At 37.7% G+C, this 25367-nt stretch overlaps 1 protein-coding gene across 3 annotated transcripts in view; it reads right to left on the reverse strand.

Annotated features, from left to right (window-relative positions):
* PIGU (phosphatidylinositol glycan anchor biosynthesis class U) overlaps positions 1–25367 on the reverse strand; it is a 107756-nt gene that overhangs the window by 18695 nt on the left and 63694 nt on the right. For all 3 annotated transcript variants that reach the window (XM_072631312.1, XM_072631311.1, XM_072631310.1), the window contains exons 7-10: positions 20985–21082; positions 18245–18399; positions 8648–8791; positions 5250–5374 (exon numbers count right to left, since the gene is read on the reverse strand). In XM_072631312.1, the coding sequence (XP_072487413.1) occupies positions 5250–5374; positions 8648–8791; positions 18245–18399; positions 20985–21082 (522 nt within the window). The remainder of the gene's footprint in view (positions 1–5249; positions 5375–8647; positions 8792–18244; positions 18400–20984; positions 21083–25367) is intronic.

The raw sequence follows: 25367 nt of genomic DNA on the forward strand, positions 1-25367 counted from the left end.
GTGGAGAAAAGAGAGGGTGGTTAAGGTGTACTACCTCATATGTCATAAAAGACAAATCTCCCTCAGAGGCACCATTCTTTGTCAATAACTTTCCAAGCTGGTGTATTCCAACCTTGTAGGTTGATTTACTGAAGTCCAGGTATGAATCCAGTCACTAAAGCTACAGCTGGCTGAGAAAGCAGTTACTACGCGTAATTTATAGAAATCTACACTCCAGAGTAAGGAAGGTCAGACCACATCTAGATGATTTTATCAGTTCTGGGTCTAAACCTAAGTAAGGGCATTCATAAGCTGGAGCCTGTCTAAGATCACAAGCAGGTCTGAAATGTTAAGTGAGGATTGAATGATTTAATTTAGAATGTTTAGCAAGACCTAGAACTGCTCAAAATTAGAATAGGTCACCTTGTAGATGAGTGAGTTCTCTGTCACTAGAAAGTGTTGAAACAGAGGCTGAATGACATAAGACAGTTCTAAAAAATAGCAATTTCATCATCTAATAATCCAACTTCAGACAGAAGTTTGGACTCAGAGGTCCTACATTAATTTGATATTAAAAAGAATAATTCCTGAGGCCACAAATATACCAAAATATGATGTTCAGTAAGGACTTCCCCAACCAATGGTAATGCAGGAATAATTTTTCTTTCACTAGTTTTGGTAGGCTAAAAATACTAATTCCCTGATAAGTTCCATTAGGGTAGGGACTGTGTTTTGCCTCTTTGTGTCCTCAGCACTTTGCACAAAGATTGGCTTAAGTGCTTAATAAATTTTTATTGATTAATTCTATGACCTAGGCCCAGCCTCCCCTGAAAAAGTCCTTATTCTTTCTTAGCTGATAATTCAACCCTCTCTTTGGAACAGCCAGACACGTAAACAACACCCAAATGAATTATGAGAAAGAATGAAGCACTCCCTGGGGCAAAACACAATCCCTGGCTAACCTGGGTGGAATCTGCCTGTATCAGGTGCTATGAGTTGAGGGGAGTTTTTCTCTCAACCACAAGATTCTCAAATCTCAGCTGAGTGACTTGTATCTCCTGCTAGTACCTCTCATGGGTAAGTAACAAATGACTTTGCTGTTCTTGACTAGTCTAGGGCCTGCCTATGTGGGGCATCAAGGTTGGACCACTGACAAGCAGCTTGTTGCGTGCCCTTCTTAAGTGCCTGAAATAACTCATCTTCATAGCCCCAGGTGCCCAGAGCTATCTCTAAGACTCTAGAAATGTTCTGTTCCCTTTTAATGTTTCTGGTGCCAAAAAGAAGTCACTTCTCTTGCAAAGATAAGCAAACCTTAGTAACTAGAAGGGTTGGCATCTTGCTAAGAGCCCTGGGATTGCTTGTTGTATCTGGGTGGCAGTGGCCCAGAAGTTTGGAGACTGGTGTCAATCTGCCAATACATCATAGCTTTTGAGGGGAAAAAAGTTATTTTTATGGGGCTAAATCCTCACTCTTTGCAAGTGGGGGAGATGGGATATGTTTTATAAACGGGATACAATGTCCTCACAGAATCTCTTTGAGCCCTGGTGAAACTTTAAAAAAAGACTTAAAAGGAAGGCCCCATTAAAGACATAGGGAATCAAGGATGCCCAAGTGCAATAGGCTTGGTTCAGGAAGGCCATGTTGGCACCAGTCACTCCAGACTTCTGGAGCCAACAACGAATGAGTAACTATCAATTACAAAAAAAAAAAAGCAACCCCAAGGCTCGCAGCAAGATGTCAAAACTTCTGGCCACCAGTGTTTGCTTACCTATACAAAGATTAAGATGAGAGGGAAGGGAGGAGGTAAATTTAGAAAGAGGAAGAAAGGAAAAAGAGGGAGGGAAGAAGGAAGGAAGAAAATGAGAGAAAAAGAAAGTCAGAAGGAGAGGAAGAGGAAAAGAAAGATAAAGAAATAAAAAGGAGAAAGAGAGAGGAAGGGAGGGAGGAAAAAGAAAAGCAAGTCACGGAAGCATTATTTTTAAAAAATGCATAGAAATGAACAAAAGGAAGTTCAGAAGAAAACATATTAATAGGACATCTTTGAAAGTAACAGGATTTATTATATATCGAATGGGAAAAACATTTATACTCAAATTTATATTATATAAATCTCTGAAACAGATTTGCAGTTTCAGGCACAATCTTCATTATTAACTTTCTCTATAGAGTGAAGTGTTCATAAATGAAGAGGTGGAACTACATGCTATCTAAGGTCATTTATACAACTAAGCTCATAATAATGAAGATAAATGTTCATTGAACTGGATAGATGGGGGCCAAATCATAAAAAGCCTTAAATGCCAGACTAAGACATTTGGACTTCATTCTGTGGGTCACAAGGAGACAGGTGATCAGAGTTCAAGTCCTGGCTGAACATCTACTAGCTGTATAACTAAGCAAAAGTCATTCAACTTTTCTTTGATTCAATTTTTCCATCTGGGATAACAGAGCCTACATTCCCAGGAATGTAGGAAAAGTGCCTTGTAACCTTTAAAGCACTACGAAAGTGTCAGCTATTACTGCTATTGTGTATTTGTTGATTAACTAATTGGAAGATATTTTACCCTTAAAAAAACAAAAACAAAAACAAAATTTTCCCACAGTCCCTTGATAATCCAGAAGCACCAGAGGGCCAAGAGATCCAGGCCAAAAGCTGAGCGTGGAGTGTACATGACACAGCACATTCCAACCACTAGGTGGCACCCATAAAAACTAAAAAGGGTGAAAATTCAGGAAAGCTTTCTGGGCAAAAACAAAATAGGCCAAATGCAATCAACCTTCAGGTACTCAAAGTGCTGCAAAGGCGTATTATCTTCCGACATGGTCAATGCAGGAATTTATTTTGCTTGACTGTGCATACTTGTTCTCTTAGGAGAAAAAAGTAAAGGTTGTTTTTTTAAACAAAATTTAAAACTACTCCTCAGTTTCAGATGTATGCCACTGGCTTAAAGACTTCTAGCAACTTCTAGCCATAAAACTAAAGAGTTAAATCTAAAGCGTCAAGAAAAAAAAGAAGCCACTGGCCATCATGTGGTGATGTCACAAACATAACATTCTAAGCAAGTGTCTTCATAGGCCCTGGTGCTGAGAAGCTCACAGTCACTCTCAGTCCAAACTAAAACAAAATAAAACAAAAACAAAATATAGCTCAGAAAGCCAGTGAGACAGTTCATTAGCATCGGAGGGGCTCCCAGAAACCTCACCAGCAACTCTCATGTGACTCATCAATCTACAAGGCAGAATCTGGCTTTTAATCAGTTTTCAGATCTTAAAACATGTTTATTCCAACATCTCTTCCATCCTTATCCTTGAGAATGCCATGTGGTATAACAGTACTCTGCATTATAAAGGAAGAAACACGTATATCCCCACGAATTTGTACAATAGGGCACTATAAATGTATCATATACATACAAGAAACAGTGTGATATTATAGAAAGAGCACTAAAGACCTACACTGGAGTTTAAATTCAACTACTAGTGTGACTTTGGAAAACTCATTGTCCTCTCTGAGGCTCAGGGATCTCATCTGTAATATGGGGGAAAATATACACATACACTACCTGTTTCACAGAAGTATTATGAGGATAAATGTAAATATTTTTGTTCTTATTGTTATGAGGACGACTCTTACTACTAGTAAGATGAACTGAGGAATGAGGATCAGGGTCAGGAAGCAAAAGAACGAAAATCAAAGGTGTGGAGCAGAGAAGCAAAGAAAATTATTATTATATCCTTTTCAGTTTAAACATAAGAATCAACATGTTTATCCAACTTTGGGAGGCAAATAAGAAAAGGAGGGTGATAGGGACCAAATCGCCTGATCCACTTTACAAACTGTGTGTGCAGTCACCCACACACTCTCCAAATGACCTGGCTATTAAAGGGCCACAGGGCAGTCCCAAACCTGCTTGATGAGTCTTGCAGGTAACCATGAGAAAACTGCAGGGAGGTGCTGAGGAACTGCCTTGGCAGCAGATGGTAAATCAGAATATAATTCCCCTGAGGAGCACATGCTGCACCCACTCACACTACTGACTCACTGTTCTTCCTGCTGTTTGGGTGGCAGTCATATTAGTCAGTTTCATGTTTAGAGCTCCTCAGTTTCACTTCCTGCTTGGCACACGTAGCCCCAGCAGGTCGGCGAATGAAATAACAACAGACACACATCCTCAAAACAGTTGTCTTCATTCACTACAATCAGCTTTACAAAGAGGTTACAAAAATCTGCTGCCTCATTTCATTTTTAAAACAAATCATAGCATGACAATGGGTTAAAAGTTGGAAAGGCCCCACTAGAAAAACTAGTTCAAATGCCTTATTTTCTAGATGGGAGAAATTTGATGTCAGAGAAGTAAAGAACTTACTCAGGACACATAGTGAACTAGACCCAGTGAACTGGCTGTAGAACCAAGGTCCATTCACTGCTGCAGTGCTAAACCGCTGGAGTATGCCCTTATTGAGGGCCTTCTTCCTCATTCTTTCTAGCCAATAAAAACAGCATATTTCTGGTGGATGGGTACTTTGGGTATAATGGCATTTCCTCATGAGCAGGGGACGCTATTTACAGCTATAGTTACCAACTTAATTTTTCTTATCTTGTCTCCAGAAACGGCATTTTAGCTCCTTTAGGCATCATGGAAGGGGCAGGGATTGGAATCAGGATGCTTACGTCTGAACTCTCTCTAACACTTATTATCTATGTGACAATACACCTTAGTTTCCACATCTGTAAAATGGGGATAATACTGACGTTACTGACCTCACAGGACTATTGTGCGAGAAGATTTTTGTAAACCTTAACAAGCTCTCAAGAGCTGTCATTACATATTCCTGTTGAGGGCAGGGAAATACTGTGAGCTCCTTGAGAGTAGGGATTGTCTTGTACCTCTTTTTGTATCCCCAGTGTTTGGTACATAATAGGCACTTAATGTTTATTGAATGATTGATTGCGTATAGTTCCTCTGAGCCATATGGAGGCATATACAAACTATGAAATATAACATAAACCCTACCAGTGATGATGACAAATACCCATCATGACCACCAATAGTGCCCAGAGCACCGAGCAGGGTTATATGACACAAAGCAAGTACTGACTGATTTTCCAGATTCTTTATGGCTTTCATCCATGGGATGGTCTATAGCTTAAACCCAGTAACCACTACCTTCCTTCTTTCATCAAAGAACAGAATGAACATAAATCTTCCACTGGGGAATTTAAGAAAGATAAATCCAAGAGACTGTTAAGGAAAAAGGAAGGTGCTTACATCTGTAGAGATGGCTCCACACTGGAAGAAAAGCCAAGTACAGGGCGACATCCCCCACTGTGGGGTAGGACTTGAAAATCGAGATAACAGCAATCTGGATGAACATGAAGAACATGGGATGATCCCTGAGATAGAGGGAATAAACCGAGAAGATAAATTAGGATCTAATATGAGTAGAACCCCAAGTAACCAATCCTGATGACCCTCACAAACTTCACCATGGATTTCTGACAGCAAAATGTCCAGTGCATGGAAAGAGCCCAAGCCCAACAGGCCAAACACACAGTACCAGGTAAACCAAAAAGCCTTCATACAAAGCAAACACTATGAAGGAGGCATCTGAGGTTAGCTGTACCCAGGAAGGGTGGTTACTATAACCCTTTTAAACAACCATAGAAACTTAAACAGTCATCACAAACAATGATTCTAAACTTACCTTCTCATCTAGGAGGCAGATGGGAAACTAGATGAAGTCAACATTTTTTAATGTGGGCCATAAATGGTCAACCAATACATCTAGAAAGATTCCCTTGCTTCTGAGCCCTTGGATTCAGAGCTTATAAAAAGTCAATTTCTTTCCTTACAGCAGTAAACAAGGTAAGGAGGAGCCCTCAGTTGCAGAGGGGTAGGGTGAAAAGAGCTCTGGTCTTACAGTCAGTATTCTTGGCTCCTGGCTCCATTTGACTGTGAGTTCCTTGAGAGCACAGACTATCTCTTGCTTTTCTTTGTATGGACAGTGCCTAGCACATAAAAAGCACTTGATAAATGCCAGCAAATTGCCATTTACTTACTACCTGTGTGACTTTGGCAGATTACATACCTCATCTGGTTTCTAGAACTCATATCACAAGGTGACTATGGGGAAAGTATTCTACAAATCTTGTTATAGAAATGTGGGTTGTTATTAGTACATGCATGTGACCTATTCTCAGAGAGGGCTGTAAGCCATAATGAAGCTGTGAAGTTCCTTAAAGGGTAATAACCACATTTCATTGCTTCAGCATTATAACCATGAGATGATGCAAATAGATCAATCTGAGAGGCTGCCCAAAGTACTGAGTGAAGGCAGTGAGAAGGAATCCCTTTCTCAGGCTCCTTTCTCTATTCCACCCTGGGAAAACTCACTGTCCTTGGCTGGTTTCCCTTTCTTAGTTAAGGATAGCACTACTAGCAGTCTATTTCATAAGGGTGTCCTGTAGGACAAAATGAATCTTTGTCAGCAGTGATGAAAAGTAGGTCAAACTGGGAGCTCGTTCAGTGGGTCTAAATCTTACATCTGGGGACAAAAGAAGTACAACACACATCAGCTTTTCTCTGAAATTCAACTGACCCAACAGTAGAATTACTATACAAATTAGCACACATCCACAGCCTGTGAGAAATAATGTGTGGGAGCCAGGAAATGTTTTCAGAAATGAAAAACCCATAAAACATGAACATCGCTGCTTTAGGCAAGTGACATCCTCATCAGGTGAAATATTTCTAAAGAAAGGCCAGTGAAAACTTGGTGGCAAGTTAACAATTCCATAGCCTCAGAAAACGTTTTGAACCTCTGAATGAGCCTACAACTGAGACCTCCACTGCCAAATGTGAATTGCTACCAGACAGGCCACAAATTAATTTGGGAGGAGGATGCTGGAGGGAACAGGAGAAAAATTTGAGAGAAAAATCTGGTAAGCCACCTGGAGCCTTCAAATGGACTGTTTTTTCACACAGACCAGAAATCCTGGCTGGAATTCTCAGTATGAGGGAGTAAAGATGCTAGGAGAAGTAAGATGATTCTAAGTGACCTCTGGGGCCGCAATGACAAGGAAATGTCACATGATAACTCTGTCACCACCCCACCAGGAGCTATTTTTATAGACATTCACACATGGAAGGCAGAAAAGCACACGTACTATCCTAACAAAAAGAGGAAAAGCCAACATACCTGCCACCCACCCAATTTTCTCAAAGGTCCCCTCAGTCCTACTGCTGCTCACAGCCAGGCAGGTCTGACTTCAGCAAGAGCTGAGGAGATGGAAAGTAGACTGGATCCATTTCTTTCCTTAATTTGCTATGCAATAAATGGGGGATTAACAGGGGCCTGGGCCAAAGTCACAGAAATATAAAACACTAGGCAAACTGTTTCCCTAAATGGAAACCCACCCACTGTGCTCAGCCAAATGAAAACTGAAGTTTGAATAGGGAGCCAGGTATTGAGAGGACAGTCTTAATTCCTGTTGGATGCAGTGGGTGATCGAAGAGAAACTTTATTGTGTCTGTCTTCTTGTCTAGGAAGCAAGATTCATAAGAATCTTCATAGGAAATTATCATAATGTATTTTTAGAATTTTTTAAAGGGCTAGGTCCCTAGAAGATTCCTGAGGTAACACAATCTAACAGAGAGACAAAATGTTACTATTACTTGCAAATCAAAGTAAAAGGAAGCTTTCTCCTCCTCAGGCACACATGGAAACTTAGGAATTTTCACATAAGGCAAAATGTGACCTAAACCAGATGGAAAGATTATTTTGGCCTCTATAATATTGCTTTCCTTTGTCACAGCTCATATCTCTTACATAGTAACATGGTAAAAGGGAATTTCACAAGCACAAGTACTTTGGCAGAGAATGTCAGGCCAGAACAAGGCTACAGATGGCAAGCTTTTCCACTAATTCCCCCTAGTTTCCTGTGGATTATGGATGACACCAAAATTCATTCTTATCACAGTCACTTGACACTGGAAGTGCCAGCCCAAGTGAGGGCAACAGCACAGCCATCACGGTGAACATCACAAAGGAAACTATTTTAGGTTACTCAACTGGGTTCCAATAGAAAGAGCTGTTGGAAAATGTATGTTTCAAAAAATCATTTCCTTCACACATTTGGCTTGTTCTAGTTATGGATTCTCTGTCATCATGTTACATATATGGTGACTTGTACATGCTAAAAGGAAAGGTGGGATGGCAGAAAGAGTCTGAACTGAGAATCAGGAGCCCAGGGAGTTTCGAGTCCTGGCTCTGCCACTTACTGGTTATATGGTACAAGTCATACACTTGTATGCATGGCAGATCACTTAACTCCTCTGAGCAGCATCATGTCTCTGACTTTCAGCTTCCTTAACTGAAAATGGGGATAATCACTTGCTTCACAGTATTGCTGAAGGAAAACTTAAAGCTCTACAAAAACGGGAGTTGTTAGCTTTTGTTATTAAAAGAGAAGTTTAACAAATAAATTGTGAGACTGGGCAGATTTTTTTCTAATGCTGTTAGGATAAAAGGTTCCCCAAGTCAAGTTTACAGAAACCTAACCACTGAGCCACAGTTCAATCTGTTACCATCAAACATGCAGTGTCAGAGCAGTAGACAAACCCCAACACTTATGTGGACAGCAGGGCAATTATCCAAAACCACTTACTTCAACTTCACTGCTAAGGGAATGGTGTAGAAGAAAACATTGATCTGAAACACGCAGACAAAGAAGAGGCTGAAGTGCTCAAACATTTCTGCAAAGAAGTACCAGAAGAGACCGATGTTTGGAGTGAGATCAGGAACAGACAGTCTGTAATTTTTAAAAGAGAAAGAAAAGTCAAGCATTATAAGTATATGTGTGTATGTATGTACGTGTGTGTGTGTGGCAGCTTCTGTTTTCCCACAGAATTTGAGCAACATTTAAGAACTTGAATCAACGCAACGACCAACCAATATTTTGGAGGATTAAATATTCAAACATGCTACCCTTCTCCTCTTCCTTCTCCTAGCAAGGTGATGGACACAGGGTGGAGACTGATATATGTATATGTTTTGGACATGACCAATGAAGGCATTTGTTTTGCTTGATTATCCATATTTGTTACAAGGGTTTTGCTTTTCTTTTTTTTCTGGGGGGGGGGGGGGGGAGGTGGTAGGAAGAAGAGAAAGTAAATGCTTGTTAATTGAAAAAAATAAGTAAAATAAGGGTTACCAAAAATGCTAGGAAAAAAAGGATTTGGTCAGAGAAGGCAGTAGTACCAGAGGGCATAAACTTTAAAAATATGTTAGAGAGAAAAATTCACAAAAGAGCAATAATATGAACTCGATGAATGTAAAACAATATTTGGAATCAGAAAAAACTGGAATAAAATCCTAGCTCTAACTTCTACTAGCTATGTGACCTTTGGCAAATCATTTAGTCTCTATGAGCCCTCAGTTTCCTCATCTGTAAAAGGGGAAATAATAATACTTGCCTTCCCTCCTAAAAAGGTTACTGTGAGGCTCAGATGAAATAAAAGTATTCTGAAAAATTTAAAATACAATATAGATATCTATTATTATTAGTAGTACCATTCAGATTTTTATGGTGGATTTTTGCCAGAAGAAGTAAGATGATGTAGTGGAAAGAAAACTGGGCTCATGGTTGCATCCTGCCTCTGCTGTTTACTTTTTACATGACCACAGGCAAGGCACTGCATGTCCCTAGTCATCAAATTCTTCATCAGTAATGACAGCAATACATGGAGGACATACCTCTCAGGGTCACTGCAAGACTCAAATGAGATAATAGTTTTACCTAATTTCTGAAACTTCAAGGTACTAATAAAAGTCAGTTATTTACCTTTTTCTTTAAAAAAAAATTCTTTTTTACATGAGATGGCTCCCTGGGAGGGGAAAAGAGAAACTGGAAACAAGAAAATCTAGACAAATGTATGAATAAGCCAAACCAATCAAACTACTAAAAATTATTTATATATCTAGGGAAAAAAGTAATAAAACTCATTTGGAACAACAAAAAGTCAGGAATATCAAGAGAATCAATGGGAAAAAAAGTGAAGAATGGGGTCCCAACAGTACCAGATATCAACCTATATTATAAAGTACAGAGTGGTCAATCAATGGAATAGATTAGTTTCATAATATGCAAAACCAAATGAGCCTAGTAACCTAGTGTTCGAGTAAAAAAAAATACCTAACTATTGTGATAAGAACTCATTATCTGATAAAAACTGTTGGGAAAACTGAAAGTCTGGTAGGAAATAGGAACAGACCAAAATTTCTGTATACCAACTGTATACCAACACATGCTCAAAAACGGGTACATTATGGAAAAGAGGAAGGAAAGGGAGAAAATTTAAAACTCAAAATTTCATAAAAGTGAATGTTGAAAACTAAAAATAAATAAATACTCAAATGTATGAACAAAAAATATCAAAAATTATTTTTTTAAAACATACAAATACCAAGTACAGAATTGTCTGTCTACTACAAAAGGAAATGAACGTGCTGGAGAAACTATGTTTTAAATTAGGAAGAACAAAGTTTTTCTATAAAGGATAAAAGTGCTTCAAAGAGAAATTAAAGAAGGAAAAGAGTCCAAGCAGGCAAAGGGGAAATCCTAGACTCTGTTAGGAAGCTGGTAGGAACTTGGCAGGCAGTGGGGATTCAAAGACAAAATGAAAAAGTTCCTACTCTCTCAAGAAGCTCACATTCTACTGGGAAATACAACACATGAAGAAATAAGCATTGTACACAGGGAATTGAGGAGGAAGACAGTATGACCAACTGAGCTCATCAAGGAAGGCTTCATGGAGATTAAAATGGGGCAAAGTCTCTAAAAGAGGGCCAGAATTCTGAGAGGAATAAGTGAGGAGGGAGCACATTCTAAGAATGAGAGACAGTTTTTGCAAAGGTACAGCAATAGGAGATGCCATGGGAAGTTCAGGAAATAGCTAATAGTGCAATTTGGGTAGAATACAGAGTGAAAAACAAATATGAATTAAGGCTGGAAAGCTGAAAGAAGGGAGAAGAAGCATCAGATTGTGGGGGGCTTGAAGTGTCAATTCTAAAAAGTTTATATTTTATCCTCAGGCAATGAAGAGTCATTGAAGACTTTTCAATAGACATGGTCAGAGTTTTATGTTGGAAGGTTTATTTTTGTTGTGTGAAGAATGGTTGGAAAAGAGTGGACTTAGGGAGACTAATTAAGAGGCTATGACAAAAGTCCAGGAGAGAAATGATAAGGCCTACACTGGTGCCAATATGAGGAGAGAGGAAGAACAGATGCAATAGATGCTTTGGAGTTAGAATTGATGAGCCATGGCATCTAAATAGCTATGGAGGCAAAGCAGAGAGGAGAGCTGAAGATGACTTGGAAGTTAACAAAATGACTGGGAAGATGTGAGGCCCTTGACAGAAAAACAGACATGTCACAGAGGGATGGACCAATTGCGGCTAAGATTGTGGGTTTAATTTTAGGAACAATGACTTTGAGAAGCCTAAAGAACATACAGATAGGGATGTAAAACAGAACTGGAGTTCAAGAGAACTAGAACTAAAAATATCAATTTAGGAATCATCTGAAGTTAATACTTAAACCCAGGAGAACAGATTAGATCACTAAGGTAGAACATACAGAGAGAACATAAACAGGCTCCAGGACAGAGCTTTGGAGGATAACCATATCAAGCAAACAAGATGTCGGGTCACTAAAAGAAACCAAGAAGCAACTATCAGACAGATAGGAAGGCAGCCAAGAGAGATTAGTGCCCCTAAAAGTCAAAGGGCAGGATAACATAAAGGAAGAGGGGATGGTTCATCAATAGTATCAAAAGCAGGAGAGGCGTCAAAGAGAAAAAAGACCGAGAAAAGGTCACCAGTTTTAGCATTTAAGAGATAAACTCTGAAAGAGTTTCAGATCGGGTGATAGTGTTGGAAACCAGAATGCAAGACAATGAAAAGCAAGTTGATGATGAAATTAAGGTAGCAAAGGTAAACAATTCTTTCTTTGATCATGGATTTAAAGCTTAATGGGACATTAAAAGACATCTAGTACTATTTCCTCATTTTAAAGGCCCAGAAAGGTTAAGCAACTTTCTCAAGGCTATACAACAGCCTGCCACAAAGCAGCAGAGCTAGGATTTAATCCCAAGTTCTCTTTAAAAATTCAGTGGTTTTTTTTTTTCCACAAAGCTCTATTAGCATGGTACAGTTTGGCAGTAAAATGAAGGAACTATATAAATAGTTTGAGAAGGAAGAAGGGTGAAGTCAATGCTTTTGAAGGATAGGGGAAACCTACTTTATAAGTAGCAGGGGGAAAAGCCAATAAGTATGGAGAGACTGAAAATAAGAATGAAGGAATAAACAATGAGACAAATTCCTGAAGTGGGGTCAGGAGATGGGATAAAGGATTCAGATAGAGATCTCAAACTTGGCAAGAAGGGATATCTCTTCCTCAGAGACAGAAAGGAGAAGAGGATGAGGGAAGACATGAAGGACTTCTGAGGCATGGAGTAAGGTAAATAGGGAGTTTATATAGATGGCCTCTAACTTCTCAGTAAATTGGGATGAAGGTATCTCCTGAGAGGGAGGAAGAGATTGGAGAGACACTGGGGATCTGAAGAGGGAAGAAAAGGTTTTGAACAACTTGTAATGGGAGTATGTAATCAATTGTAGAAGAAAAAAAAGGTTTTATCAGGCAGTAATGGAAGCCCAGCTGAAATTAGATGGCATGAATCTGTAGTGATACAGGCATGACAATGTAATGACTTCCTCCAGTGGCATTCAGCAGTTCAAGAGTATAAGTGGAGAAGGTAGAGGGGGCAAAGGGCAGGGGTGATGGAGGTAGAATGATTCAGGGCTGAAGTCTGGGAGAACATGAATAGCAGTAGGGCAAGAGAGTCAAGAGTGGCTGACGATGTATACCTGAATTGGTTAACTACAGGGTCAAGATTATTAAGGGGAAAAAGTGAATAGAGCAGGTGTGATAGACTGTGAGAAAAGGCATAAGGGAATGTAGACTGTGATGAGGATAAGGAGTTGCTTTAGAATGAGTGAGGAGAGGGAAAGATGGAAGGATAGGAGATTATGATCACAGAGAAGAGTTTCAGAGTTCGAAATTCTGGAAGTGTCAGTTATAGGGAGAAACTAGTAGGTCATTGGAGTTGAGAAGACCAGTGCACTGGGAGGCTAGAGTATTTGAGAGAACATCAACTTGTATACTTAAGTCTGTAGGTATGAGAGAAGGGGTTGAGTTGAAGAGAAAAGCTGTGAGCTTGTAATGAACTCCTTAAGAAAGAGAGAGAGTAATTTAGAGGCTGAAAGATCACAGTAAGCATTTAGACCAGAAAGAGAGGTTGTACTGAGTAATAGTGACAAAGAGAATATATGGAAGTGGCAACGGGATATAAGAAATATGTCAGATAAAAGTTTCTCTCAGCCCCGTAGGTCATAAAATTTTAAAGAAGGGATGAATTGTCCTGGAGGAGATGGCTAGAGTTGAATATAAATAAAAATGTGTTAAAAATTGATAGGGGTCTGTACAGCAATTTGGAAATATGCCCAAAGGGCTATAAAACCAGGCATACCCTTCGACCTAGCAATACCACAATTAGGTCTGTATCCCCAAAGAGGCAAAAAACAAAAAGGAAAACCTATATGTACAAAAATATTATAGCAGCTCTTTTCTGGGAGTAAAGAATTAGAAACTGAGGAGATGTCCATCAATTGGGAAATGGCTGAACAAGTTGTGGTATGTGATTATGACGAAATATTATTGTTCTATAAGAAATGATGAACAGGATGCTCTCAGAAAAACCTGGAAAGACTTGCACGGGCTAATGCAAAGTGAAATGTCCTAATGTACAAAGTAACAGCAATACTGTAAGATGAACAGCTGTGAATCACTTAGCTATTGACAGCAATACAATGATCCAAGACCTGAAGAACTTACAACGAAAAATGCTATCCATCACCGGAGAAAGAACTGATGACATCTGAATAAAGACTGAAGCATACTTTTAAAATTTTTCTTTATTTTTCTTGTGCTTTGTTTTGTCTATGTTTTCTTTCATGACATGACTATTATGGATATGTTTTGCTTGACTATATATGTATAATCTATATTAAATTGCTTGCCTTCTCAATGAGGAGGGGAGGGAAGGAGGAAGGGAGACAATTCGGAACTCAAAGTTTTAAAAACAAATTTTAAAAATTGTTTTTACATGTAACTGGGGAAAAATAAAATAATACAAAAAAAGATTTTAAAGAAACTTAAAACTGCATTAAGATTCCAGGGACACCCTAGTATAACTTTATATTTGTACCTGTAAATGTGTTTCTGTATATATCAAAGTGAATGTTATAGATAAATGAAAGGCCAATTAAGTTACCAGAAATGAAAGGAAAGTGTAAGTTTAAAAAAATTTATACGGTCATCAGCATTTCTATATATTATCAACTAAGTCCAACAATAAGAGTCTACCTGCCAAGACAAACCTAGGAACCATATGAACACAATTATAAAACACTTTCTACACAAATAAAGTCAGATCTAAATAACTGGAAAAATATTAATTGCTCAAGGGTAGGCTAAGCCAACATAATAAAAATGACAATCCTACCAAAATTAATCAATGTATACAGTGGCATACTAATCAAACTATCAAAAAATATTTTATAGAGCCAGGAAAAATAATAAAATTAATCTGGAGAAAGAAAAGATCAAGAATATAAAGGAAATTAATGAAAAAAAATGCAAAGAAAGGTGGCCTCGGCATACCAGATCTAAAATTCTATTAGAAAGCAGTAATCAACAAAACTATTTGGTGCTGGCAAAGAAAGAGTGGTAAATCAGTGGAATAGGTTAGGTACATAAGACACAGTATAGTCAATGACTAGAGTAATTTACTGTTTGATAAACCCAAAGACTTTAGGTTCTGGGATAAAAACTCACTAAATGACAAAAACTGCTGAGAAAACTAGAAAATAGTATGGAAGAAACGAGGCACAGACGAACATCTCACACCCTATACCAAGATAACGTCAAAATGGGTACATGATTTAGACATAAAGGATGAGAGATACCCTGAGCAAATTAGAGAGCAAGGAATAATTTACCTGTCAGATCTATGGAAAAGGGAAGAATTTATGACCAAACAAGAGATAGAAAACATACATTATGGATCCATACAAAATGGATAATTTTGATTACATTAAATTTAAAAGTTTTTGCACAAACAACCAATGCAACAAAGATTAGAATGAAAGCACAAAGCTGAAAATCAATTTTTACAGTCAATGTCTATGATAAAGGCCTGATTTCCAAAATACATAGAGGACTAAGTCAAATTTATAAGAATACAAGTCATTCCCCAACTGATAAATGATCAAAGGATATGAACAGGCAGTTTTCAGATGAAGAAATTAAAGCTATCTATAGTCATATGAAAAACTGCTCTAAATCACTATTGATTAGAGAAATGCAAATTAAAACAACTCTGAGGTACCATCTCATACCTATCAGATTGGCTGATATGACAGAAAAAGAAAATAATAAAATGTTGAAGAAGATGTGGGACAATTGGAACACTAATGCATTGTTTATGGAGAAATGAACTAACCCAAACTGGGGAATGGCTGAACAAGTCGTGGTATATGAATGTAATATTGTACCATAAGAAATGATGAGCAAGCAAATTCAGAAAAACCTGGAAAGACTTGCATGAACTGAAGCTGAATGAAGTGAACAGAACCAGGAGAATATTGTACACAGTAACCACAACACTGAGTGATGACTAACTTTGATAGACTTAGCTCTTCTCAGCAATGCAATGACCTAAGATGATTCCAAAAGATTCATGATGGAAAATGTTATCTACATCCAAAGAACTATGGAGTCTGAAAGCAAATTGAAGCATATTCTTTTCTCTTTTTTGTTGTTTTCTATTTTTTACTTTTTTGTGTTTTTTTCCTTTTGTTCTGATTTTTCTTTCATAAGCTAAATAATATAGAAATATGTTTAATATGACTGTACATGTATAGCCTATATCAGATTGCATGGGTCTTGGGGAGGAGTGGAAATTTATAACTCAAACTCTTATAAAAAGTGAATGTTGAAAACTAAAAATTAATTTAAAAAATTTAATTTTTTTTTTAAAGTTGTGGTATATGAATGTAATGAGTACTATAGTTCTATAAGAAATTAATTGAGTTTAGTATGGCTTTCTCTAGATGAAGCTATATTGGTTTTTTGCAAATACTGCTGACCTTTCCAAATCATCACAAGCCATTCCCTTAATAAATACAGTCTAAAACTTTTCCAGGAGTTAGTCAGATTCATCAGTTTATAATTTGTAGACAACATTCTCTTCCCTTTTGGGGAAGTTGGGACAACATTTTTCTGACTCCACCTCTAGGGTGGTTCTCTCATTTTCCATGATTTAAAAAAATTACAACTCTAAACTTAATGCTAAACATCATTTCAAACAAGTAAGCTTGCTTTGCAATTATTTACATTCAAGTAAATGAATTTAATGAATAAAATATCATAAACTGTCATTCCTCTCAATCTTTATCACTTTTCTTTGTTAGTTTCCATTTAATATTTATATGGTGCAAATCAGTGCATACTTTTTTTGTTTTGCATTATTTCATAATCATTCTTCTGGGTTTCTTTATATTTCTTATACTTGTCAGACTTAATTTCTCTTATAGAAATACATTACATTTGTATATAATAATTTATTTAGCTACCATCCTACTGCTGGACATTTAGGTTGTTTTACTGCTTCTAGATCCAATAATGAAATTCAAATAATGCTTCTGTAAATATATTCAAATATTAGCTCCTATTTTAAATACTCTCATGATATATTCTTAACAGCAGAATTTTTGGGTAGTGGATAGTCATTTTTGTAACTATTACTATGTACAGTTATGTTACTTTTCTAAAAGGTTCTACTAATGAACAGTTCTTCTAGCAATGAATACATGTACCTCTTATTTCACAACTCCATCAGAATTGGATTTTGTTAGTTTTGATTATTTTTGTCATTTTGGTGGGTGTGGGGTATAATATTCCTACATTGTTTAAATGTGAATCTTTTTGATTATTAGTGACTTTGAATTTTTTTTTGTTTTTTTTAAACAAGGTAACTAGACTGGAGATCTAGAGGGGAATACTGTACACAGAGTAAGCCTGGATTTCAGAAAAAAACATTAGATAAGTTATTGTTATTGATGTGGACAAGATGGAGAAATATAGTCTATATGGCAGGAGAGTTTGGTGAATTTGGAACTGGCTGAAGAAACCCAAAGGGTAATATGAAATGCCTCAATTTGGTCAAATAGAAGGGACATCCCTGGTGTAGTATTTCAGGAAGGTGTCCTTGACACTGGGATGTTAAACATTTTTATCAATGACCCAAAAAGATCTCAATGGGCGAGAACAAGAAGATATTTAAACAGGGATAAATCTGAAGTCTTGCAATCCATTAAAAAAAAAAATCACTCAATTACAGCACAAGATAAGTTGTACAACAGTTTAGGGATTTTGGTAGAGCACAAGGGTAAAAAGAATTTAAAGTGTAACAACAGCCAAAAAAAAAAAAAGCTAACATGATTATGACAGGAAGAAGGCCTAGAATGAATGACTATATGATAATCCAGATGCACTCGACCCTAGTCAGATCTCATCTAAAGTGCTGAGTTCGGTTCTGGGTACCACATATTAAGAAGGACAGTGAAAAACTAGCATGCCTCCAGAAGAGAGCAATCAGAATGGTAAGGGAATGGAAAGTCCATGTCATATGAGAATCATCTAAACCAAATGGGAGGTAGCAAGCTGTAGTGGAAAAGGAACAAGATTTGGAATCAGAATACTTAGGTTACAGTTTTGGCTCTGTAACTGTGTGTAACTACAGGCAAGTCACTTGACCTCTAAAAGCCTCACTTTCCCCATATGTAATATGGGAATGATAATATTTACATTATTAGCCCAGAAAGATCAAATGAGCAAAATAAGGATCAGATAAGCAAAATGAGCAATTTTATAAAGGGTTTTGGAATCATAAACTGAAATGTTGAGTTATTAGTTATCATAACCAACAAGCCAATTAGAGGTCCACGGATCTCTAGGAATGTCCTAAGAGACTATATATATGTATATTAATTATCTTCACATAGGCTGTCTCCTGTGATTTCTGTTTGACCACATAAGCCAAATTAGCATTCAATTCACCTCATTGACTCTGGAATAACTTACATGAAGCCATAAACAGAAGGAATGAAATCCCAGGAGCTGAGGAGGAAGAATGAAAGGCAGATGATAACCACCAGGCTTCCCACATACATCACAGTGTATTGTCCTGTGAAGATCCAAAAGGCTTTGCTCTGCAGTTTCACAGGAAGGTACTGCCGCTAAGACAGAACAGAAAGAACACAATTAGGGGAGGCAAAGCCAGAATATACATCCCAGTTCTTTCATCAAGCTATACCCCTGGCTAGAAAGCAAATCAGTCAAAAATTTTTTAAAAAAGGAAAAGACAAGATACTTTCTCATTTCACAGTTCTGAATCACCACAGTGTGACAAAAAGGAAGAGAATACTGAATTGGGAGTTCAGGCTTTACCAATGACTAGCTGTGTGACTTTCTGGAAAGTTGTTTCCTCTCTCTGGGCATAACTTTCTTCACAAGTACAATGAGCTGAGTTGTAACGGATCAGCCACCCAAACTGTGAATCCATGGATGTTAGTTTTTCACATGAACCAAATAGGGTTTTTATGAGAAAATGTAAATGTTAGAAATATTCTTCCTGTAAAATGTTAAATATGTAATCATGTATATATAAAAAATGCCTCTGTAACATCCTTCCCTTTGTTAACAATCAATAAATCAGAAAAGTGACATATATTATCCATCCTAATCCCTCTATTATACATTTGTGCTGTGAATTCTTTCAGGGAAATATACTTCATTGAGAAGTTTCTTTGGATGTTTCTTGGGAAATGCCTATAAAACAAAATGTATCAATAAAAAGAAATACCCTTCTAGAGCAGTTTGTTTTGATATTAAAGAAGACTAAGTTCCCTATTTTTTTCTCCAAAGTTTCCCTGACTCCTAATTTACAGGAGGAAATAAGGAGCATATATAATCCATGCCCAAAGGCCCCCACAGACTAGTACTTACAGGTTCTATTAAAATATATTCAAGGCCTGAAGTGCTTCTTGGCCAAATCAGTTTGAGGAAAACTAGAACATGTAGTGTCTCAGGTCCCTTTCAGGGAATCCTGACATTCTTGGGAAGGTACCTTATCATTTTAATTTTCTGTGACTCCATTATCACCCAGTGGGCAACTCTAATTCCCTGACCCTTTCTCTACCATTCTCCCCACAGCTTTGGAAGCTGGGCCTCCAAAGGATTTTCCTCCTTTAGGTACAGTTAGTTTTCCAAGGAATGACAGAGAATGTTTATAAAAGGGCAGTTGAGAGAGGAAGAAAAAAGTAGAAGAGAGAGAAAATGGATTTTGTTAATTTAAAAAAACATATTTTTTAAAGGACTATTTTTCTTTCCAGTTACAGACTAGAAAAATTCACTTGATTCAAGAAGCTTAAAACTCCAAATGAACTTTATGACTATTGGCAGGGGCTACCAAAATAATAACAGCAGCATTTAACAATTACACAGCACTTTACAAGTAATTTTGCTTTCACTGTCCCATTTATCAGGCTAGTTTGTCCTCTGATGTGTGACTGGATCATTTTCTTTTTCTAACTCTGTGCCTAAATATCTGAAAAATGTTAAGACTTAAAAAGGCCCACTATGATGACTTAGTTAATGTCCCCCATTCCCCATTTTACAGAAGCAGATGGCAAGACCTTGAAAGGGGAATGATTTGTCCAAGATCACAAAACAAATCAGCAACAGATCTGGGTAGAGGACTAAAGAGGATAAACTTAGGTTTCAGTGGTCTTCTCACACATGTAGAATCTCCTACACTAAGATATTTCAAACTTGATGGAATAGAATGAGCTGCAAGGAGTCAAAGCACAAATTAAATACTGCTAAGGACTGTGAACTGATTAAAGTTTTACTGAGTAATTTTAGAAAACTGATTATTATCTAGCTATCATCATTATAAATATATGTATATATGTGTATATATGTATATGTGTATACACACAGACACAAATACATACACAGGGGCATATATATCTACATTTACTGTTTAATAGGATTTATTTACACAAGTTTGAGTGCTCACTCCTTAATTCTTAGAGACACACTCTAAAGTAAGCCTGCATAATGTTTTGCCCACACACTATTTGTGGTCTACCAAAAGATTTCTGGCAAACCACAAAATATGTAGAGGATATAAAACAAGCCTGCACATCATACCACCTGAAGGCTACTTTGTGGTCCTCGGGTGACCTGCAGGTCACATGTTGTGCAGGCCTGCTCTAAAGAATCAAGTGTGATACAACATTAATGTTATAATAGTTCACAATCCTATATGGACTTCAGTTTATAGAGTACTTTCTTCACACAATTCTATAAGGTATGTAGTACAAGTTTTATGAAGGAAGAGAAGGTTTAAAAAAGGAAGTGATTTGCCTAAGTTAACCCAGTCAGAAAGTGACAGAGCAGGGGCTTGAATTCAGGTCTTCTGGCTCCAGCTTGATACTGGAGTCAGTATCTAACTTTCTTACTGCTCAGTCTTACATGTACATAGCTGTTTGCATATCCTCTCCCGCATCAGACTGGGAGTTCCTTGAGAGCAAAGGCTGTGTTGCCAGCACTCAGCACAGTACCGGGCACATAAGAATTTCTTAATAAATACTCTCTTAATAAATACTTTGACTTGACTCAGACTGGCCCTATGCTACATCACATGGTCATAATCCTAGGGAAATCATGAGTAAGCACAATCTTTCCCAGAAGGACTTAAGTACATACAATATTATACTTAAATTGAGCTACTGCTTTTACCCAGTCAATAGTTTACCTGGAGAAGATACAGCAGCCCTGGTACAAACAACGTGATTGGATACAGAGACTGGTACGTTGCTAAGGCCAAAAAAATGGCACTAAGAAAGGCACTACCTGTGAGAAGGAAATAAATGTGGTAAATGATCCACCCTCACAGATCAACACTAGACTCAGCAAATATTTCTTAACATGAAACTTCCCATTATTTTTCAAATAGTCAGCTACCAAATAAGTGCCTTTTGGTCAGCAAGTAGTTTTTTCAAATATAGAGAGAATTGAGAAGGAATTGGTCTGGTTTCAGATACAAGAAGAAAAAGGATAAACCCATACCTGCCCCCTTTAATAGTTCAAGATCCCATAGGTACACTCCTTATGAAACTTGTTAAAGAGAGACACAATGTTGGTAGGCTCATAAATTTCAACCCACTGATGTGTATATTAAACAGAGATTTATGGACTATTAACTTCTTATTGTTACATATTTAACAATCAGCAACAAAAACAAGCAACCAAAAAGAACAAGTAACATTGTGCAGAAATTCTCTAGCATTTAGGAAGTAAGAGACAAATGAGTTAACAAATAATGTACAAGCCAAGAAAATGATTTTATTCTTTGTTCCCTTCCAGATCTGTTTGAAATTCTTTCCTTCCTTCCCTTCCTCTCATGTAGTTCAATCAATCAACTTATTAAGTACTTACTGAGTGCCAGGTACTATGCACAGAAGATATAAAGGCAAAAATTAAAGTCTCTGTCCTCAAGGCCCTTCTAGTGAGATGGGTGAGACAACATATAGATCTATATAGATCTATAAACATATATGCAAAATAAGCAGAACTAAATTTCTGGGAGAGAGGAGGGCCTGAAGAGCTGGGAGAGATCAGAAAAGGCTTCTTAAATAAGCTGACCCCTGAGTAAAGTTTTGAAGGAAGTAAGAAAGCCTAAGAAGATGAGATAGGTGTGCACTCCTGGTACAGAGAATGTGCAAAGACAGGGAGACAGGACAGGGAATGCCATGTAGGAGGATCATCAAGACCAGTTTATCTACTCTGTAGAGTACAAGAAAGGGTGTAATATACAATAGAATTGGAAAACAAGCTTGGGCCAAGGATGGGAAGCATTTTAGAAGCCAAACAAAGGAAGGTATGTTGGATCCTAAAGCAACAGTGAGCCACTGGAGTTTAGTGAGCAGGTAAGTGACATGAGCACACCCATGTTTTAAGAAAATAACTTTGGTAGCTGTGTGGAGGATGGATTAAGCAGGGAATAACTTAACAATCCGGTTAATGCAGTAGTCCAGGCAAAAAGTGATAAGGACCTATACTAGAGTGGTGGCTATGAGAGCAGAGAGAAGGGGATGAATATGAGATATATTATGAAGGTAACGTTTGACAACATTTGACAACATCTGACAACAATGACAACATTTAGCAACTAATTAGATATGTGGGCTGGAGAGTGAAAAATCAAAGATAATGCTAAGGATGTGAACTTGTGAGCCTGGAAGGATGATGGTACACTCAATAGAAATATGAAAATTCAAAAGAAGAATAGGTTTTGGGGAAAAAAACAAGAATTTAGTTGGAGAGGCCATACAGCTATCTATAATAGTTTTCCTATCAGTTTTTATTGAATTCCTGATTAATTTCTCTATTCTATTTTAGTACCAAAATAATTCAATTGATTCTGTGTCTTTTTAAAATGGATCCTGTTTATAGTAAATTGATTTTGCCCTGTAACTGCCAAAGTCATCATTCTGTGTCTCTGAACTTAATTCAGAATTTTAGGTGACCTGTAATGAATTTAGATATTCAGTTCTCCTGTTAATCATTGCTTTATTCTTGTGTCAAGGAAATCTGTTACCCTTAAAAGATGCATTTGGACACCAGGGATTCTGGTCTCTAGTATCTTTACACCCCAAACTATTCTTCAAGGATGTATTTTTTGTTATCCAAAGAAGTCTGATTTGCTATCTCTGTCCTTGCAGATGAAGCTGGACTCAAACAATGAACATTTCTTAGTCACAGGAGGGAAGAAGGGAGGTTGTTGCTAGCACTCATTCACAATTTCCATCCAATCATATTTTCTTTCATCTATGATGCTAGCTTCCTATTTTCTGTACTCCTCAAAACTATAAAAAAGAGCTGTCCCTATGATTTAGGATCTTAGCTTTACTGTGGAATCTGAAATCGTACTTATCGGTAAATTCACACTTTACTAATAAACTGAATGCGCTCAGGCCTTTATCCCTCAGTTTACCTTAATTTCAATCGCAACAAGGAGTTTTTATAATGACGATCTGATAGTACATTTTAAGATCTGGTAGTGCTGGTCCCCTTTATCAATTTTCATTTTTGTAGTAATATTTTTGTCTCATTTTTAATATACGCATTTGATTACTGCTTAATCTAATTCTATTAAATAATCTAATAGTATTTTGATTGGCATAATATTAAATCTCAAGATTAGCTAGAAAAGCGTTGATGTTTTTACATTTCTCTACCATAGTCATGATAAGGAATATCCCTACATTTATTTAGTCATATTCACACTATTTTTATCTGTACTCTTGTATATTTTGATAAAGACCAAATATTTGATCTAATTTATAATTACAATAAAGGCTATTTCTCTATCAAACTCTCTTGACTCTTAGTGGAGGTATGTCAAAATAGATGTGATATTTGTGGGGTTTTACTAACTTAAATCAAGCTTATCTTCCCTGTAAAATGGGAGGGAAGGTTATATCAGATTGGCAAAGATGAAAAAAGAACAAAAGAGTCAGTATTGAAGGGGCTAAAGAAATGAAGAAACACTAACACACTGTAAGTCAGCTGGAAATTATGATGAGAAAAGTCACTTAATGGTTTATACTGTTGACCCAGACATCTTGCTACTATATATATTCCCAAGAAAGTCACAGACAGGAAGATCCCATATATACCAAAACAGTCATAGGAACACTTTTTGGTCACAAAAAGCTGGAAATAAAGTGAGGACTCATTAATCTGAGAATGGCTAAACAAATCATAGCATATGAATACAGTATGGCACAATGGAAAAATGTTCATTCTGGAATCTGAAATGGAATTCTCCTAAGAAAATAACTAAAACACCCCTATCCTTTAATCCAGAAATCCTCATACAAGACATATATACCATATCCTAAGAAGATCAAAGAGAAAAGTATACATCAAAAATATACACATTAAAAACAGTAATAGTAGTGTTTCTTATTGTAACAAAAATTGGAAACAAAGCACATGCCCACTTATTAGGGAATACCTAATCAAATTAATGGTAGTAATGGAATACACCATAGGAAAAAATGAATATGAAGTATAGAGAGAAGCACAGGAAGATTTGTAAAAACTGATACAAAACAAAGGAAGCAGAACCAGAAAGGCAATATACACAATAACTACATCAATGTAAAAGGAAACAACCAAACAATAAAAAATGAATACCATATTATGACCAAGCTTCATCCCAAAGAAGAAATATGATAAGATAGCTTGTTTGCAGAAGTGAGGGACTAGCTCTTTCAATGTACTGGTTAGTTTTGCTGAACTTTTTCTTTCCTCTCTTTTAATTTTTGTTCTTTGAAAGAGTAAGGGAGGGCGGAGCCAAGATGGCGGAGTAGAAAGACGCACATACACATAGCTCTGAACCTACAACCCATAGAACATCTACAAAAAAGTAACTCACGGCGAATTCTGCACCCAGAGGCCACAGAACATTGGAGCAAGGGAGATTTCTGTTCCAGAGAGACCTGCAAACCTCTCGCAAAAGGTCCTTCGTGCCACGGACTGGGCGCCGAGTACAGCCCTGCCACGGCCGCGGCACCGAGAGGAAAAGATCCGAGCGGGCTTCAGGGACAGAATCTCCAGCGGCCATGCAGGTCCCTCCACCCACAGGTGACGGGGGTCGGTGAGAGGGTCTCTTTGGCGGGTCGAGAGGGGAGTGGGGTGCCCCCATAACTCAGGCCCCCTCAGGAGGCAACAGTGGAGACGGGCGCAGATGGGGCTCCCCAAGGGGGCAGGAGCCTGGATCCATTGTGGAAGGTCTCTGCATAAACCCCCTGAGGGAACTGAGCCTGTGAAGCAGCCCTGCCCCCACCTGAGCACCTGAACTTAATCTCACACTGAATAGCAGCCCTGCCCCCGCCAAAAGCCCTGAGGCTGGCAAGCAGCATTTGAATCTCAAACCCCAAGTGCTGGCTGGGAGGATCCAGAGGCGAAGTGGGTGTGAAGAGAATATTTAGAAGTCAAATCACTGGCTGGGAAAATGCCCAGAAAAGGGAAAAGAAATAAGACTATAGAAGGCTACCTTCTTGGGGAACAGGCATTTCCTCCCTTCTTTTCTGATGAGGAAGAACAATGCTTACCATCAAGCAAAGAC

The sequence above is a fragment of the Notamacropus eugenii genome, chromosome 1 (assembly GCF_028372415.1).
Source record: "Notamacropus eugenii isolate mMacEug1 chromosome 1, mMacEug1.pri_v2, whole genome shotgun sequence".
Classification (NCBI taxonomy): Eukaryota; Metazoa; Chordata; class Mammalia; order Diprotodontia; family Macropodidae; genus Notamacropus; species Notamacropus eugenii.